The sequence below is a fragment of the Anser cygnoides genome, chromosome 1 (assembly GCF_040182565.1).
Source record: "Anser cygnoides isolate HZ-2024a breed goose chromosome 1, Taihu_goose_T2T_genome, whole genome shotgun sequence".
Lineage (NCBI taxonomy): Eukaryota > Metazoa > Chordata > Aves > Anseriformes > Anatidae > Anser > Anser cygnoides.
This window is the reverse complement of record NC_089873.1, coordinates 56,703,262-56,723,096: the sequence shown is the minus strand read 5'-3', so window position 1 is coordinate 56,723,096 and position 19,835 is coordinate 56,703,262. Positions and strand designations below refer to the sequence as shown.

The 19,835-nt window shown below is 45.2% G+C and overlaps 1 protein-coding gene across 1 annotated transcript in view; it reads right to left on the bottom strand.

Moving 5' to 3' along the window:
- Positions 1 to 19,835, bottom strand: part of RBFOX2 (RNA binding fox-1 homolog 2) — a 168,403-nt gene that overhangs the window by 39,721 nt on the left and 108,847 nt on the right. The window contains 1 exon segment of the mRNA XM_066996780.1: positions 10,206 to 10,352. Coding sequence (XP_066852881.1) covers positions 10,206 to 10,352 — 147 coding nt within the window.

The following is a 19,835-nucleotide window of genomic DNA, read 5'->3' as shown; positions in this document are numbered from 1 at the left end:
CAGCCCAAGAACAGGATCTGTCCCTGCCAGATCAGCTCAGCTGTCTAGCCTTGCCACACGCGCTGAAACAGCCGGGCTCTTGATAAATGCAAATGCCAAAATTATTTTCAGAATCTTCAGAGCCATCAAAAATCACCGGTTTCTTCTTCATTAGAATCATCTTAAAAGAGAACAAACTGTGCAGCTTCTGGTGCACAATTATGCCTTGCCATCTTCCCCTTTCTCCACACCCAGCTGGGCCTGGATACTCGGGTATTACTGCCAGAGCTGTTTGCCAGCCTCATTCGGCCAAGCTCACTGCTCAGGGTTTCCACACCAACAGGAAATCCTGCCTTGTGTGTTTAATTCCTCAGGAGCAGTAAAAAGCTGGTGGTAATGCTGAATGCAAGCGGTCTGACCCAGCTCTGAGACAGGTGGTAGGGCTGTCTCTGTGCCTCGAAGATGAAGGCAATATCTAAGTTGTTTCCTCGACGATAATTAAGATCATCAAATCCTACTGCTGCAGCAAGCACCATTTGAAGCCTGCTGCAATGGGCTACAGCCACCTGTGCAATCTGCCCCATCTCTTTTCCACCTAAAAGTTGTGAGGCAGGAGAGAAGAAACTTTTTGGGACAGAAGGGACAACAGCAGCTAACTGCTGAACTAAGGTTTGCTGGGGAGGGGTTTCCTGCTCCATGAAATTCCCTGGAAGAAAGCAGGGTGGCTGCAAGGCAGGAGGACGAGTGCTGGACTCTTCAAGACTCTGCCGCGGCTGCTGCCACAGCTGCTCTGGCAGCTCCAAACATCACAGCTCTTGGCCTTACTGCTGCAACGGTTACAGCAGGTCCAGGACTGGAGGCACTTTTTTATTTTTTATTTTTTGGTAGCAGGCCAGAATTTTCCTGAAGAACAAAAGCAGGGGAAAAAAAGAACTAGTTCATTTTAGCAGTTTATATCTCCTTCAAAGCTGAATCTAATTTAGTGGAACATAAAAAGGCACTTTGTTCTCCGATGGTGCTTCCCCTACCAAATGTCAACAGCTTACTGCAAACAATGGAAGTTTTAAGGGCTCCTTTGCAAGAGGTTACAAATTTTGTATGGAAAACGCTAAGCCGTGTAAATAAAAGGGTCAACACCAAATGCCCTCCTAGTAATTTTTTTAAATCATGTATACAGGCATGTTTGTGTTTTACAGCAGACAGAGGGTCTGGCCAAATAAAACAAGATCCATGCTTAGGTCATCCATGATGGGGTCTAACCCTCTAATCTCTAACCTTGAAGACATGAATCACTGTGCTCACAGACCTGACTCTTTCACTCGATGATTACCATGAACATCTATTTACAACGCAGCACAGCAGCAGTGGAAAAAAATCCCAACCAGAGTTCACAGCCTCTGAAGAAAGCATTGTGGAGCTACACATCTCAAATGCTCCCCACCGTGACTTCAACAGCTTACTGTGTGACCAAGGAGCCAGCACGTCCCACTACACATCAGGTTGTGCAAGAAGCCTCCTCCATGAATTGGTTGTGCACCAGAACCATATCAATCATATGGCAGGTGGGTATGTACGTGTGTTTTTTTGCTGTTTTGTTTTGTTTTTTTTCTGTCAAGCAGGTAAATGAGAATCATCTCCTATATGATAGCAGCAGGGGCTGCTGGAAATAACAGTTTTAAGGGGCATAAAGGTATTAAGAGACATCAGCTATGAACAGAACCCAATTTTCTTGCTTGAACATGACGTACCTTATAATAGATGCAAGGGCATTGTGCAAGGAAGAGCATGCACGCTGTGTGTTTCTTTCTACCCAGATGACACGAAGGCAGCAGGTTTTTCCAGTAGAGGCCATAACTGCATTACATATAATAAATTTGAGAGATCTGGCACCAGAGAGCTTTTGCCTTCCAAGGCATTGACAGTTTCATAGGGCCCCTCCTGTCTGCTCTGTTCCAGCTGGCCCTACCTCCTCTCTGTCTAGAGCTTTCAAAAATCAGCTCTAAAACGTGCCAGACAAATAACTTAACCCTAAAGATACCAGTAACAGGAATACAAGGTGAATTCTCTAGAAATTATGGAACAACAAAAGGTAACGTAAGCCACCATCTGACAACCTCACATCCCTACAACAGAACTTTGTATGCCCAAGCAGCTTTGCAATGGCCCTACACAATTCACTTAGAGGCGAGTGCAGTGAACTCTCTAAACCTAGAAGATATATAACAGTCCATTTTCAAAGAGGGTCTAAATTCCACTAGAAATTCAGGATTGCCAAGAAATGAATTGCCTATGCAAGAAATAATTTCAGGATCTCAGGCTTGAGGTGCACGAGCAACAGTGCTTTGCCTGCAGGATAGGTCCCTGCTGCAGGGTGCCCTTACCACCCCAGCTCCCTGCTCCATGGGGATGTCTTTCATCTGAGAACAGCTGTCTCCATCATAGGACTTATTAGTCAGTGCTTAGTTATGACAGTCTGGGGTCTGCCAGAGCTAAACTGCTATCAAGACATGAACTTCCTCACCTACAGCTGGGTCACTGCTCTTCAAAACAGTGGGGCCAAGCCTGCCGTGCCTTCAGCCAAGCTGCACCAGTATGCTTTGCTGACAGGACGATAAAAGCAACAAAGATTTGTAAACCAAAGCTCTACCACAGTTTAGCAGCTGAATAGGCAGTAAACAAGCACCACCAAGCCCTTATTAGGATTGACCTGTTGCCCAACACACGTTTTCTAAGAAACCAGCCTTTAAAAGGAAGCCACACAAAGAGCACAGATTTCTAACAGGATTTACAGACTGCAGCCATTGCGGCAAACAAAGTGACAAGGAGCATGGTTTCCTCAGTCATTCATTTCTATCTGACTCACAAAAGATTTTCACACAAAACAGTGAGATGCAGGTAAACAGTACCACAGGGTACCGCTCCAGAGATCTTGGCGGGCTGGCTTCCAGCGTACATTTCCAGCTACTTCTCCCTGCCTTGTGCCATCCCTGGAGATGTGCCTGCACCTCAGCCTGGCGCTGCTGCCACGTGAGAGGTGCTTGGAACCATGCCCACAGACATGGCATAAACTCAAAGCTCGGTTTGGGAGGACAACCCTCACAAGACAGAGGGTCCAACAGCTGGTGACAGCTGAAGTGACACACGTACCTTTGCAGAGAAATACCACGGTCCCCAGCTATTCAGACAAAGCAAGGCTGCTCAAGCAGCACTGAGCGCACCGTTCAGTCACAGAAGGTGAAACATCTGGAAAAACAGCACTGCCTCTTCTGACACCACTCGACAGCATCAGCAGGAACAAAGTCCTGCCCTGCCACAGGGCCGGAGCTCTCCCTTACCACAGGAAGAGCGAGGAAAGAGGAGTCCTCACAAAGAGCACACACACCTCGTGTCACAAGTTTTGTTCCCCAATTTGTTCCTCAATTTTTGTTCCCTACACAATGCTGTGTAGGACTGGCTACAAGTGATCGGTGGTCAATACTAGTCAAAGACTAAAGAAGCTAAAACACGTCCTGACATACCGAAGAGAGATTTCCTCCTTCAGATGTCCAATCCAATCGAAGAGCAGACTCCCTTTCCACAACTTTCCTACTATTCTTGGCCTATCGTGTTATTTGCCTGTTTACTTACACACCTAACGAATAGTTTTCTGACACTTCCAATAGTTGTGTATCATAAATTACTTGTGGATTTACATTCATTTATTGGCAAATATAGGCTTAAAATCCTACCAAAATCTTGGCAGGAAGAGCTGCAGTCTAGTTTGCTATTGCTTCAGCCTCAAAGTGTAGGCCTCACAGAGGTGTTTGGTACTCTCGACACCAGAATGAAATTAGATGAGAAATTATATCCACTGATATATTTTAGGAAATGCAATGTACCAAATTGTTTCCCCAGAATCCAAGACCTTCAGGTTACGAGACCTTCCAAGAATATCCATTATAGAGCTCCCAGAGCTGAGTTGTTTGGATCATGCAAAGCAGCGGTCTACCACAAACATGAAGAGTCTTGCAGCAGAGATATGAATTATGCTCAGAGAAGGAAAATGATAACATTGCCTTCCTTAAAATCATATATTAAAAAAACAATAGTCACTGCTCTGTCACCTTTAATAGGTAAAATTATTAATAACTTAATTAACTAAAGTTAAAAGTGACATAATGGTCACTTTTATACAAAACAGCTACGCATTATTGCCGCTGTAGCTGATAACCCACAAAACTCCTTTATCATCGGGGCTGATGATGCTCCTCATCAGAAGCAATTAACAGCCTAAAGGTAGTAGCCATGAAATGATCTACGTGAAATGTTGCTAAAAAAACATGAAATAAATTTGTAAACCAAATTCTTCTGGCCTCCTTTTGAAGCCAGAGCCTGAGAAGTTTCCCACCCTCTATACTGCTATCCCACCTTCATCTACAATCTTCATCAATGTATTCCTTGTTTTTATCTTATACTTTCACCTGTTTTAAAAATAAGAGAAGATTTGTAAGCACTCGAGAGTGTTTCACCAAGGTGAATTCTGAGAAAAATCAATTCTGACTACTTGTGCTGTTGCTCTCACAACAGATAAGTAGGATTTAGTACACCGTTGTCCATATGAACCACCAAAGCAAAACTTTGATTGTTTTTGTGGAGGTAATTCATGATTCTGCCTGCAAATAGACAGATTTTCCTTTTGCAGGCAGTCCAACCCAGCCTCCATCTTTCTCAGGAGACTCTGAAGGCCATCAGAACTGACCATATTAACTCAGCCAGTTTTATAGTGGGAGGCAAATTGCTTCCTGAGGCCTAAGAGTGAAGGCATCAGTCATGAGATACAACCACAGACACTATTACAGCACAAAGCTGAAAAGATTGAGAACACACTGAGGAGAATGAGCTTTTCTCCTCCATACACAGTCCATTAAGGAAGGAAGGCAGCCTACCAGCAGTTAAGGAGAAGACTGCTACCATCATGTGAGAGACCTTACACAGGTTGTAGAACATCCCTCAAAAACTGGGTAAGATTTTGAAAAGATGGGCTAACTCGTTTTTAACTCTGAGAGCACTCTTTCACTCCCCCGTAAGATCCTCCATTGTTTAAAATTAGCCTAAATTACTATGACTTTTACCTTTTATTTCAAAGTTAATTGCAAAAATTCTCAGTTTCCAACTGGAAAATCTTGTTGTGAGTGTAAACAAGATTTAAAACCCTATTAGAAAAAAACCCTTATCATCCATGCATAAGCACATGGACAGCACAGACTAGTCATCTCCCAACCTCTCTTTGAGAAGCTGAATAAATGAACCCAACACCTTACACACCTAAAAAGCCACTCATCTTCAAAGCTGTAGATTATTTGTATGGTCCTAAATTGAACTCAGAACTGAACAAAACTATGCAATCTTTCCAACTTTGAGCGTAAGACACATCTCTCTCTTTCAATCCAATATTGCCCTTTGCATTGCTGAAGCAACTATCTTCAGTGATCACCAGTACTCTCCCAAATCAGTGTTTTCCAAATAAAATCTTCTATCCTACAAGCACAGCTTGTTCCCAAATTCACACTATTCTGCACTTACCTGTATCAAACACAGTTTTGTTGGTGAACTGATGATAAATCCAATCATCTCAAGTCATTCTCTAACACTAACCTAATCTTCCTCCTCAAGCAGTTTTTTTTCCTTTTTTTTTTTTTTTTTTTTTTTTTTTTGACTGCAAACCTTACTGGCAAGATTTTAATAGCACTGTTTCCATGGGTTGATGTAGATAGATACTGAGACTGAAACAGATCCCTGGGGAAATCTACACTAGAAGCAGTCTTGATCACTAATGTCTCACCAATAAATACTGCTTTTCATGATCCATCATTAAAGAGGTATTTAATAAAATAATAGGGGTTTTTCTAAAAAAAACAAAACTCAAACAGAACACATTAATCAGAATTGGTCACACAAACTAACTCAATTGGCTAAGGAACGTTGAACTTTCCCAATACTGCTTTGTACAATCTTGTCAAAATAGACAAAATGTCTTTGAAAGATGTATTAACTTACACAAAATCATACTGAATGCCACTGAACTCTTTCTTCAGATTCTGATGTTTTTTAAAACTTTCCAAAATTATTTTTATCTTGGATCAACTTATGGATAATTACTTTGTGGCTCTTTGGGTCATTCCCCACCACCACCAATACTGAATCCTGATGAGCAGCATTCCAGTCTTCTCCAATTCCCATAGCTTACATAAATTGGCTAAAAATTAACATTAATGAATAAAAAAGCTCCTTAGTTTGGCTGTTATCCTTGGGCATATCTTATCTAGATCCGCTGGTTGTTTGTTTTTTGTTTTAATATTAGCAAGCACTGCCTCATCCTCCTTTGTTATAAATTATATGCAAAACCATATGGTACAAATACCTTCTGTTACATCAGAAACACAGCAAGTACTAAACAAATATTTGAGGTTTGCTTATTTTTTGGGCTTTGTTTTTTCAATGCAATTTTGAACACTATTTTATATTGGACCTAAGCCTATATAGGACCTTTTTATCTTTGCATGTAAATAATTGACACCTTCTTCCTCTGGATTTTCATCGTCAATATCTCAGTGATTTAGTACATTTCCTTTCTCACCTGCTTCTTTGTTTAAGTTTGTAATTACATCCACTGCCATTTACTTCATCCTCCCTGCCTGGTGTGCAGATTGCTTTGTGTTTTATTAACACACTTTCTGTGACTGTGGAATCATGCCTTTTGGGCCATTGGTATGATTTTGTCGAATACTTCAGAGCTTCCATTAACACTTCCCCTTCTAAATGTACCTTCCTGGTTGGTCACCCTTCCAATTGTTTAAACTTGAAGAAACAGACTCTTCTAAAGCTCCTTGCGTTACCGACTGATGCCATATTCTGTTTGCACAAAGTAAATACGGACAAATAACAATCACTGGTACCTAGGCAACCGTGGGATTTCAGGTCAGCTATTAACTCTTCTTTATCTGCTAGAACAAGGTCAACTATTGATTTATTCCACGGTGGGTGCAGAACTGTGTGCATTAAAAAATGACCTATTCCTTCTAGAAGCTTTCTTGAAGTCTTTTTATTGGCATCATGAAATGTCAGGTAAATATTACATGTTTTAAGCAGCCTATTTTATTTGCCACCCTATAAGAAGCATATACATAAGGAAATGTTTGTTCCATTGCTGAGGATATTTCAGGGACCTGTCAGAAACACGTGACAGGTGAGAGATGACTTGAAACCCGAATAACTTCAATTCATCAGGAAATCCTTACGTCTGCAGCTCTCCTGGATGGCAATGGTTTGAAAAGCGTTATGTAATTTCCACTTAATCACACACACAACAACACATCTGTAGTCCACCTCTATTCAATACAGGATGAAAGCATCAGCTAATGTTCTGCGCCCCAGGACGGGGCTGACCTCTCGCATGCTGTTGAGTCCTCAAGGGACTTCTTTACTCCCTCCCTACCATCACATTTATTTCTTCCTCCTCTGCTGCTTTGCTGTCTACCCAATTTCTCTCATTGTACAGTAGTTTGGGAAAATCACTCCAGGCAAGGATTTTGAGTCTCTCAGATATGACGTTGAGGAGATGTGACCTGACACACAGAAGGGAAAGGGAGACGATGGGGGTTACAGGCCAGCCACAGCTGAAGACTCAGACAACCACGAGTCCCCTGTAGGAGAAAGGGTTGGTTTCAGTGCGTCACCCAAGGGGAAGCATCCTGATCCTGAAAGAGAAATAGGAGCAAGGGGGATTCGGATAGAAATGCTCTCTTGCTTGAGACTCTGAACATGCTGAGAGAAGGAGCACAGAGAAAAACAGAGATCTGCAAGAACTACTGATTTTTTTCCTTGGCAAAGCAACAAAGTTTTCCCTTACAGGAAAATGGCATTCTTTTTTTTAATGCCCCAAAAGATGAATGATCTTCTGGTATGCGTACTTCTCAGCAAAGACACTGCTAGGTGAACTAGCGAAAGGTTTTACAGGGAACATACCATTTACCTAAGTTAAAATCACATCACTGTGGCGGAACTCAAGATGATGATTAGACTAAAAGTAAAGCTACAACAGATAACTTGGGCAACGATGGTAACCCACTCATTTAGTGTATAGATGGGGATGGGAAAATGCATAAGTGGCAATGTTTGGGTCACAAAAAAGGGTGGGAAACCTTAATGCAAGCAGTTAGGCTGTATTTTCTACATATCCCATCTCAGGACGGGAGTTCATTCATAATGTCTGGGTCTCTCCATCTGCAAAGCAGACATAAAATTCACCAGGAGAGGGATGTTCTTGCAATTTCCATCTCATTCCTGTCCCCACACCAGGAGCACAGGGAAGACCAGTGTCGATATGAATGAGTGTGAAAGGGTCCAGTTGTCAAGCACCGGTCCCAAGGGAAGGGGCAGCAGCAATGTGGAACAGTTTATGTAAGTGATGCGCTCCCAGGAGAGGGGAGCAGCAGCAGCAAAGAGCAGGGTGTGCTAAATACAGACTGTAGCAGGTGGTCCAAGAACTGGCTGTGATTTCAGCAACCGGTTTATCCAAACCGGACGGAACTGCCTACCGCACGGCCCTGCAACAGCAAAAAGCAAGCTGAAAAACACAAGCGGAACAGGCGACTGACGATTCAGCAATCACAGATTGCCAGGAGATGAGTTTCACCCTGAAAACATTCCCACAGATGTCAAAAGTGCAGCAATCTAATGCATGAACAACAAGAAATGCAAACCCAGGCCTCCAGCAACAGAATCACAGAATCCTAATTTTGGCTGGGACCTATTTCCAGAGGTCATTTAGTTCAACACCTGCTCAGAGCAGGTCTAATGAGATCAGTTTGGCTGGGATGTATGCAGTCAAGTGTTAAACACCTCCAAAGATGGAGGTGTCTGAACACCTGCTAAGGTCCCTCCGAACATCAGCCCTGCCCTCTGGTATTTTGACAGCTTCTCAGTTTGGTCTCATCCACAGAGTATCTTCTTATGGACAAAAACAAACAACCAAAAAAAATTTTCAAGAACAAGAAGTAAAGACATCTCTCAATATATACAATTTAGACTCTTCCTGAAGACCATTAGTGAAAGTTTTAACATCTCCGCACATTTTTTTCACTTCATATTGTTCAAGTAATGAATAGATAATCCCAATTCTTCTCCTTTCATTTTAAGTTTAATCTTGAAGTCCATGAATTTGACACATTTACAGCACCATAACACTACTCCCCACATGCGCAGGTGCATGCATAGACACACACAAATGCCTAAAGAGATGCAACAGTTGAAACTACAAAATAGTGCAGAATCTGAGGGAGCAGATGGCTATGCATGTAGGACCAAGGTATACATCGATCCAAAGCAGCATGGTTAAAGGAAACTTTACTTTGGTCTTTCCTGACCGGATTGCTCTGCACTGTATCTCAAACAGGCAGCAACATTTTAAGTCGTTTATACAGAAGAAATATTTATAAAGGCTATAAAACACATCATCTGCCAAGGACGCTAGCATCATACCAACAAGCCACAGACTCCTGACAATGATACACAGCCAACTTCACCTGAAGGTTAGGTCATGAAGTACCCAGCTCATCTCTGTGTCCATATGGAACAAGTCACCATCTATACTCATGTGAACCAACTCTTCGGGGAAGAGTTTATAAATTGAGGAGCATACGAAGGTTACTATTAGGGGAGACAAACTATTCAGTCAAAAGAAACAAAATACATATCATACACGATGCAAAATGCCATCTGACTTGCACCAGCTTTTCCATATGCAATTACTAGTTGGCCAATTCCTTGCAGCAATTTTTCATCACAAAAGTGGATCATGAGGATCAAGACATAAATATTTCAACACGTTTCTAAGCAACTGAAAAACAGTGCTTTGCAAGGGATATATTAAGTCACTGTTTAATCCTAGTCTTCACTGGGAAATAAGGTGAAGTTTTGTTTTGTTTCGTTTTTTTTCCAAGCCAATCGTTAGCTTACCCCAACATCTTGATATGACCAACACAATTACAGTTTTCATGTGTATTTACCAACTGAGGTAAACACTACTAATTGCCTTACTTCTGCAAATATTTTACAGTGTGCTGAGTAAATCAGGGCAGGGGCAAAAGAAGGAGAAGGGCTTTTCCTCCACAGGAATACACCAGCACCACACGTTCCTACTGTGGTGAAGGAGAGCTGCCATGCCTTGAATGGCTCCAGTAACTTACCCCAAACATCTGTCGAAGGTCCGGATCTCGAAAGCGGAAGGGAATGTTGGACACATGAAGCCGTTTTGGAGTGGATTTGCTCTCGGTGTTCTCACTGCTCTGTGTCTGTGATTGCTGTCCATCTGTCTGTGCCCCTCCTTCTGTCTGCTGGAATCAGAAAGGCAAAATTGTGTTTGTGAATAGAAACCATTCAAATTCCTTTTGCAGGCTTTGCCCATCTCTCTTCATGTATTAGCACTACATTTGTGATTGCAGTATCTGAACACCTGACAATTACTTTGATAAAGCCGGTAACGCTTAACAATCGATCTGTTGTTCTTCCCCTCTCTTTCCATGAGTAAACACTAACAAGATCTCAGCTTCCCTCCCCTCATATCACCTTTTAGCTTAGTAGATTTGCCTTTGGTTTTCTTAAATTGTTCTCTTTTCCCCTGCTCTTCCTCACTTCAGCTGCCACCATATGAAAGCTCTAATGAAGAGGCGGATCTTCCGCATCCTGAAGCTGGGAGGTAGTACCGCCACTCTAATCTCATGTGGCAGGATGTTCATGCAATCATCAAAATCCCACAGCTGAAGTGGCAGCTCTTCACCGGGCCAATACCAGAAATGCATCCCCAGGCAAAACGGCATCTGCTCTGTCAAGTTCCCTTCAGAGAAACACCACCCCAGAAGGTCTATAATTAAATGGGAAAAATCCACATAGCAACAGCTTACGGATGTCTTTGATTAACTTTTCTAGTACACTTAAAAGTCAGCCCAGGGACAGGAAACAATCATTACCACTGCTGGGTTTATAAAATCTCCAAGTGCTACTTTCTGCTACCAGCTCCACAACCAAAATGAGGGAATTCATTCTGGCGTTCCTAAACACTGACTGGCACAGCAAAGCCAGGGCAAGGTGTGGGCTTGGGGCACTTGTGCACAGCAAACATACAGCAGGAAGGTGTGTCAGTGGGCCAGAACAGAGAAAATGGGCAGGGAAGAAGAAAGGAAGAGAGCCTCAGCCACCCATGCTGGGCTTAGAGTAAGAAGTGGCAATACCGGAGGCAAGGCACTAAACTTAAAGGCAAGCCACAGCCTGTTTGCAAAATGCCTTGATGAGAAAATGATTGTGTTTTTTTTTTTGTACTTTAGTCCAAAAAAATGCCCTCAAGCACTCAGAGCTACAGACTAATCTGGTCAGTTTTAATGCTCTGTCCCTTTCCAAGAGCAAGCAGACAGGTGAAGGCATTCAAAGAGCACCCACCCACCCACCTCCATCTCCCGTTGCTTGCCCCAGCCTCGCAGGACTAATGCTCTGACACTTGTAAGATGCACTTTGAAGCATCATTTCATTTCTTTAGATGCCAACCTGACTTCTTCCCTAACCCACTGAGTGAAAAGAAGTTCTATGAGAAGGCAAGGACTGCACAACTGCTAGTCAGCTTTTCAAGGCACCTTCAAGAACATATGCAGGCCTTAAAACTTACGATTGAAGAGTAGGGGGGCTGATTTGGTTTGGGGGTGCTCTTTTTATTTTTTATATACATAAATTGTCTACCAAAGACAGGAAGAAGTCTCAGGGGAGTTGCCCACGCTGACTCCCCAGCCACCGGCTGGGCATGGCAGGCTGCTCTGCACCTCATTTGATATACAACGCTTCGTGAATGTTTGGAAAGAAACCTCCCTCCACAGATAAACCGAACTGGCAACATCAAGAGCTTCTTCTGGCCAGAAACATCCCTCTCAGATATGACCTTGAACTTGCACGCTGCTTATAAAGGACTCACAAGAGCCAGCTAACAGTAAGCACCGGGGCCTTGTCGTGCTGAGCAAAGCAGCGGCAGCTTTCCATTTTATTTTAGTAGGGCAGTGCAGGCAGCACAAAACATGTTTGATCTGATTAATATAAATTAAGCTGTGATAGGAAGAACAGAGATATTGCCCTGCAATTATCTCTACTCCCCAGAGCCACTCAAGTCTCGAGAGAAGCATAGCAGGATGAAGATTTTTTTATTTGGCTAAGATTCATCCCCCCCCGATATCAAATTTTCAAGAACCACCTCACAAACTTCCCTTTGATCATATCAAAAAAGTTGCCCCCCCTCCCTAAATTCCCTGTCTTCTAGCCTCACCCCGATGACAAAATGCATCTCCAAACACACAGAGTGCACCCTAGGGGAAGAATCGATGCAGCTGGCTTGTGATTAAATCACACCATGCTATTTGGTGGTTTTATTTTTATTACTCCATCAGAGTCCTTTGCTCCTCAGGGCAAATCCGTCCAAGCAGGACAAAACACAGGGGTAGCCCATCCATCACTGCACACAATGCCTGTTTTGGAGTGAGTGCTCCAAAACAACTCCCCAAAATCATCAACTCTCCTGCTCAAAGGGAACTCGCCCCATCCCATTTTCAGGCACATTCTGGAGCTTTGCGAGAGCCGGTTTGCCAAATCCTGTGTTTCCTTATGGCTGTGGCATGGAATTGGCAAGTGGGCAAATGCCCACAGGTGCATCCTTAAGCAAACACACCAGCACGTCTCCTGCTGGAATTAGGAAAGGCAGAGATTCTGAACTGTGACGACAAAAACATGTTAGTCCCTGAATTCAAATATTGGCTGCCCGGGACTGGATCTGCTGCTTCCACAGGAGACAAAGGCTTGCGCTCCTCTCCCAGCCATTTGTTCACGAGCAGAGGGCAGAGCTCCTTTCTTTCCAAGGGTGCAATATATCATGTACAGTGGCCTGCCCAAAAACGCTCACAGCTGTTCCTGCATATGGCAGCGTGCTGCCGCCACACGGGAGTCAGTTTTCCAGCATGTGAGACGTGTACAATAAGACAAAGGCTTCAAACTGGAGAAGTAAAAGAAAGAACGGGGGGGGCTCAGCCCAATCTTACCTTTCTGACTACGCTAACACTCCCTGGATGTTGTGCTGCCTTCCACATTTCCTGATTTTTCAGCAGTAGTTGAACATTAAATGCCTTCTCTCTCCCTGGATGCTGCAGCTCCCTCATTTCCAGCATCCAGGGCCCTACGGTAAGCTCTGAACTTTCAGCTACTATAACATGAGCTCAATACGTTTGTCCACTGCCACATGTTCAGCTACAACATAAATGAAAGAAATAGTCTCTTCAGGTATTGCTGCCCTTTTTTTTTTTTTCCCCTCTTCCTTTTATAGTTATTCCTTGTCTCAACTCATTAGGAAGGAGATGAAAGGAAGGGCCTGGAGCCTGTTCTCCGGCAGCACATAATGGAGACTGGCAAAGCGCTGCCCTGCCCGAGCCCGATGATAAAAGCCCGCGATTCACCGCGCGCCTGCTCCTCACCCCGACCCCATCTCCTCTCCATGCCAGTTCCAGCTCCTTTTTTCTGGCCTCACGTCAGCACCTCGCAGCTCAGGGCCGACCTCCTCCCTTCGCTATGACAGCGCCGAAGGGAGCTGACGGCTGTCCCCTGGGTCTCGGTGCTTGCGACCGGGGCAAAGACCCCGCGTCTGAAAACAGCATCGGATCCCCGCTACCTCCTCGCCGTAGTCCAGGTAACACACACTTACGCAGCGATAATGCCATTCACGCCTGCACACACAAGCTCTGAGCTGTTCAAGGTCACCGGGAAATGGATCGGAGCTCAGCACACGCACGGTATTTGCTTCACTCAACCACTTGCTCGCTGTGCCCCTGTGCCACTTCCTTGCACCCGCCAGCAGCGAAGAAAACGCCACGCAACGACAGGCAGCTGCAAAGGGAGGCGTGCACGTGTACCTGCGCGCACGAAAAACTACAACAAAACACACAATAAACCAACCCCCTTGTCCTCTTCCCCCACGAACCAGGTGGTCCATAAGGCTGTGAATCATAGCGAGGAGGTTAAGATCCGTAAGCCACTGCAAAAAAAGAAATATTTACAAACTGTAACTAACAGCTATATTTAAAAGGGGACCTGGGCAGTTCATAGCATCTGGGAGACAGACTCACTGCTTCTAGACCAGTGTCAGGTCCATAAAAAAAGGTAAAAACAACCTTGATTTGATCAAGACCTTGACGATCTGTGTGGAGACGAGGACTGAAAACTGGGGCTGGCAGAAGGCAACCTGCCCACTGCCAAGGAGTGCAGTGATAATAGAAGATCTCTGCACTTGCCAGTGAAAAGCCCGTGTCAAAACAACCAGTCATCCATCAATAGATACCCACTAAGCAGGTTTGGTGGAAAAATGAGTGAAGAATTGGATTTGGGGCACAAAACCCCTCTCCTGCCTCACCACGCACCCCACCAGAGTAGCACGGATCCATACACCTGAGAGCAAAGGGCACAGGAGCTTGTGCTGCTTACACTACGCTTGCTTATCACACAGCACAACACAGGGATAACGATCACCTTTCAACAGCTGCAAATTTTATTTTAGTGTTGTATCCATGCACTTGATTTTTCAGAGATGCCAAGCATGGTTACATAAAAAAACTGGGCTACGGTACAGGCACAACTAACAATGTGCCCAAGTGCTTTGTATGCCAAAAGCTTCACAAAAAATGGCTAAGGATGTACCAAACCACTTCTCTGGGCTTTTAACTGTTTCCAATAGCTAGATTAGTTTAGGGCATATTTCTTCTGACTGTTAGGTACCTGTTTTCAGACACGCTAAAACTTAGTCTTTTTGTCCCCTTTCCTTATTAAAGGCAAAGACCACCTGGCCACACAGGGCAAACGCTCAGTGATGTTCCTCCAGCCTCCCAGCCTCCAGAAAATTGAGCCGGTTCATGTCCTCTTCCGAGCTGCTCGCTGGCAATGAACCTATTGCCCGTGAAACGTTTAGTGAGTTTTATGAGCCTGTTTATACTCTCAACTTCCAAAGCATCCTGTGTACAAGATTTCCACAGTTAAAATCTTCATTATATGGAGGGGAAAAAAAAAAACAACAACAAAATGGTTTTCTGGTTTTGTGTTTTGGGGTTGCGTTTTTTTGGTTTTGTTTTGATGCATGCCACTTATTCCATGTTTGCATCCTAGTAAGTGAAAATGGGAAAGTTCCCTATTTTGTTTCCCATACCTCTCAATATTCCATATACATCATATTCCTTCACTTATCTGTCAGCTCTTCTCCTCTGAAGATTTCATTTCTTCTCATAAAGAACCTGCTACATCCTTTTCATCATCACTATTATCCTTCTCCGTACTACTTCAAGATCTGCTCTAACCTTTGAGAGAAATGCAGAACTACCACAGCTGTATCCTCTAACACAATGGTATTTTCTGATTTATTCCCTATTTCTCTTTTGAAATCATTTTTAAACCTGCCTCACTAGACATGAGTCTGGAAGTGCCGACAAGCAAAATAATCCGCCTCATCCTCAAAGCAAATTTCTGATGTTAGATGTCAGAGTTTGCTACCCCAAGACAGTGATTTCCAAGCTGCTGTATCTAAACAATCAGCAGCTACGTACTTCTTTGGAGCTGGTTCCTCCTCACATCTACCTGCTCAGCAGTATCAAAAGATAAGCAAGGATATTCATTAAACATATTCCTCACCTGAAATACCTTACATGAGCAAATGCTTTAATTACCGAAGTGATGAAAAATAATTACAGAGGAAAATTCTGCTATCTCAGACTAGGCAAAGAAATACCCAAGGGAAAGTCATCCTTTTAACATCATCCACGCATTGCAAAAGTAAGTTGAGGAAGCCCTGTGGTGCTGTTGGCTCCCTTCCTTCTAAACCCTTATTAGATGCCTGGGCCACAGCCAGATGACCGAGCAGCTTCCCCCTCCTGCTTCTGAACGTGATAAGCAGGGGTCCCCCACCACAGATGTGTCTTCTTTAAGGAATCTGGAAGTCTGTAGCCCTTTATGGTGCAGCAGATGAGTTAAATATGCTTCGGTATGGCACGTCAAAATGCCTAGAGACACGCTGCTCTGTAATTAAATAATGCTTTATATTGGTTCACGACAACATAACACCAAGGCGACAGCACCTGCCATTTTCGTGCAAAGTAATTTACATAAACTTACTCCTCTACTTCCATAGCTCCAGCTGCATTCGGTAATTTATATAGACACACAAATTCTTCCCTCTGACATTAACAAGAGAAACGAGTTGAATAATCAGCTCACAGTATTAAGTGCATTGCATTTACTATCAAGCAAGCTTTTTTAGTTCAGCGGATGATTAATCTCCCCTCTGTGGGTAGAGTACCGGGAGCTGCAGCGAGCTGACAATTGCTCTCGGCTCCTGGCCACGCGCTCCGTGCGCTCACCTTGGGACAACAGCATTTGCTGGAGTCCTCCAAGAGCCCCTCTAATTCATTAACCCAGCAAAAGAATCAGACAGCTTTCTGCCAGGTCAGTGAATTAAAGTGGCTCACGTAAGGAACGCCAGAGCCAGAAAATAGGAGTGCTCGGAGCCAGATCTCTCCTTTCTGACAGCGGTGCACCTTCAGATCAGATCAGCTGCCAGAGGAACCGCAGCCTCATCGGCATCTCCCCTTGGAGCTGTCTGCGCCGGGCGTCTCCATCGGGGAGAAAGAAGCACACTAATGTAAACCAAGAAGGGGGAAGAAGCCAGGCGACCCGGCACTATAAAAAGTGAAATGCAGAGCATCAACAGTTTAAGAGACGGGCCGCAACGGGCAGAGCGAGTAGGCCAAATATGGTCCGCTACACCTCAGTCTATTTTTAAGGCAGGTCTTTCAGCTGTGCTTTGGGACAGTATCAAGAGAAAGGACAGATGCTCCGAGATGACGACCGGGAGACCCACATGCCAGACGAGAAACAAAGCCCCACGGATGAGGCCTGATCCTAAAATAAAAAGATTCCAAAATATTAAGCTGTTTGTATTACGCCACCTATGTGCCCGTTCCTTTTCCATACCCCAGCCCCGAGAGCTCGGAATGCTTTCCACCACACTCAGGGCTCCAGAACCGAGCTCACCCTCAGCTGACGACACCAACCAGCCATTCCCCTTCGCCTGGGGGTTTTACACAGCCCAGGGGAGCACTGAGGAAGGCACGGACTTTGACTCCCAAGGTTTATTTGGGACTCAGCCTTCCAGATCACTGTGTATTAACTCGGCAGACACCGTTGCTAATCTCAAGCCATTCAGTCTGACTTTTCCATGGGATCCAGCCAAGTTCCTATGAAAAGGTGCTCCCACCCTGTGTTACGGGCCCCACTGCAGACCCCATCACACCGCTGCATAACCTGATACCAACCAGATGAAATTCCCCTTTCCATGAGGGATTTTTAAGCTACCTCATGTTCTGTTACTTTTGCATTCCCCCTAAACGCTACCAGCCTGAAAAGGCAGAAACCCACGCCATCTGAGCACAGCTTTTGCTATCCCACTCTCTCCTGCCAGCCGGGCAGCAGCAGAGGCCTTGTTCTTAAATGCGAGGAGGGACCTAATCCGCCTGGCCAAAGGAATTTCTGAGTTATCCCATGGGAGCACAGGCCTCAAGTCAGCAGCTAAAAAATCCACCAGCTATTCAGTCTGGGGTATCGCCTTCGCGCACATGACAGCAGCTGCGCTTGTCAGTCGCAATAACGGGAGGGGAGGATCATGTATCACCTGCAACGAGCTTTTACTATGTTAAAGTTAGCGCTGTCATTTAAGCGAGACAACAAAATGGTGAAGGGAAAAGGCGCCTTAAAGCACAGCAGCCTAGCTCGTGTGGATTGGATGTGTGTGTCAAGCAAGCGATAACCAGCATACGGGATAGCCGAGATGCTTGACGTTGATGTTCGAGATGAAACAGCCATCCTGTGCTGCTGTATTTTAACAGCATGCTTCAGCTTGAGCAACTGCTGAGCCTTCTTCCTTCCCCTAGTTACTACATCATTAATCAGCGTACTGAGAAAGAAAAGTTGCGAGCAATTACATCCCAAGGCACCCCACAGAATCAAAGTAACTCGATACAGTAGGATTCCTGTACAGAACAGATAAAGGGACCCAGAAGATCCAAAACGCGATGCGTGTAAAGTGTGGGAATGCCCATGCGAGGCGCCTTGCCTCTCCCCCTGGACGTCTTCACGTGCCACCATCTGGGATGCTCTCAGTCCCAGCCGTAGCAGCAAGAGCCAGGCTGCACCCTTACCCTTTCCTGGCCAGCTGCGGTCTGCGAGCCCGCCTTTGCACGCTCGTCCTGCGCATCCTTAACCGCGTTAAACGCTCGGACCAGACGTGCCCACCCGCTCCCGGCAGCCAGCACGACGGCTGCGCGCCTCCCCTGCCTGTTTCTCGCATAACCTCTCCCAGTCACGCTCCCTCCCGGCAACACCACCTTCTCCCTGCAGTCTCCCAGCAACACTCCCTCCCACACACACGGGCTGCTCTTCTCCCTTCCCCGGCTGGCGAGCTGAGCCGTGCCGTGATGCGCCGCGACGCACCGCACTGCGCCGTGCCACCCTGCCCTGCACTGCCCTGGCAGCGCGCACACGCGGCGGGCTCCACGGAGCCGGCGCACGCTGACGAAAGGCAGAGCTCGGCCCTGCAGCGCCCTGGGGATGGCTCCTAATATGGAAGAGCAGAGGGAGGTTTGGCAAGAGCTTACGGCCGGGGTCAGGGCTCACAGCGCTGCCGTTAGAAAGAAACGCTTCTCAAGCTCTGGGCAAAGATGGGAGCAGCAAAAATACAGGGGGGGAAAGACGCCGCCGCGTTTTGCCCCCCGTTTCCGTCCTTCTGGTCAACCTAGCTGCTGGGTGGAGACGGGCAGCCCAGATCTTACGGGCTGGAAGGACGTAAGGCTGTCTGGTACTGAAATGATGACTTTCATTTCTGCACGCTGCATCAGCCTTCAGTTTTATTTCCAGCCTGATCTCTCCCTCTCTACATTTACGCTTGCCTTAGGCTGAAGTTACTTTTATGCACTGCCAACGTGCTTTCCCGGGCTTGTACTCTTTTCTTCTCCGAGACATCGAAGTTGTGGCGTTGCCAGGATGAACTCAAAGGGACCTTATCAAAGTCAAAACCTGCGTTGTCAACCGTGCAGCCACTGTCCAGTGCAGAAAGGGCAGAGCCACACGCTGGGAACCGTGCACACTTGAGCTGGCACTATCGGTTCTTCCCATCATTGGCACTAAATTCACTCTGTACTTACAGGGGGAAAAATAATCTCTGTGAGCCAAACACCCAACTACAAGCAAAACTGAAAGCATTAACAGATTAAATCCGCCCCTGAGCACCGAAGGCTCTCACCATAAGGCTCTTTATTAGGAAGTTAAGTCTTAACAAGTGGCTTAAGGGGTGGATAAAGCTTTTCCTGGGATAATCTGCCAGCATGTTGCCCAGTGCCAGTTCCAGGCCATGGGAAGAAGAAAGCAAAAAAAACTAAGAAGGTGAAAATCTTCATTTGGTAAATGGAAGCCTAGTAGCTGAGAGGTCCTCTCCTATCTTTGCCCCTGAAGCTTCCTGCCATCTTGAGAAAGTCAAAGAAAAGTGTTTTTCTACTCTGTTAGCTTCCTGAAAGCAGAAATATACTGGGATTACACCTACAATACATGTGCTCTCTCTAATCCTCTGTACTGTCAACCTTCCAGAATTTGCCACCATCACGTTCATTTGAACCACTTGCCAACTGACTCCACGTAACTAATCCTTTTAGAAAGGACCGTCTTTGGACAACGCCACCATGGTGAAACACCACGATTCTCAGGTATGA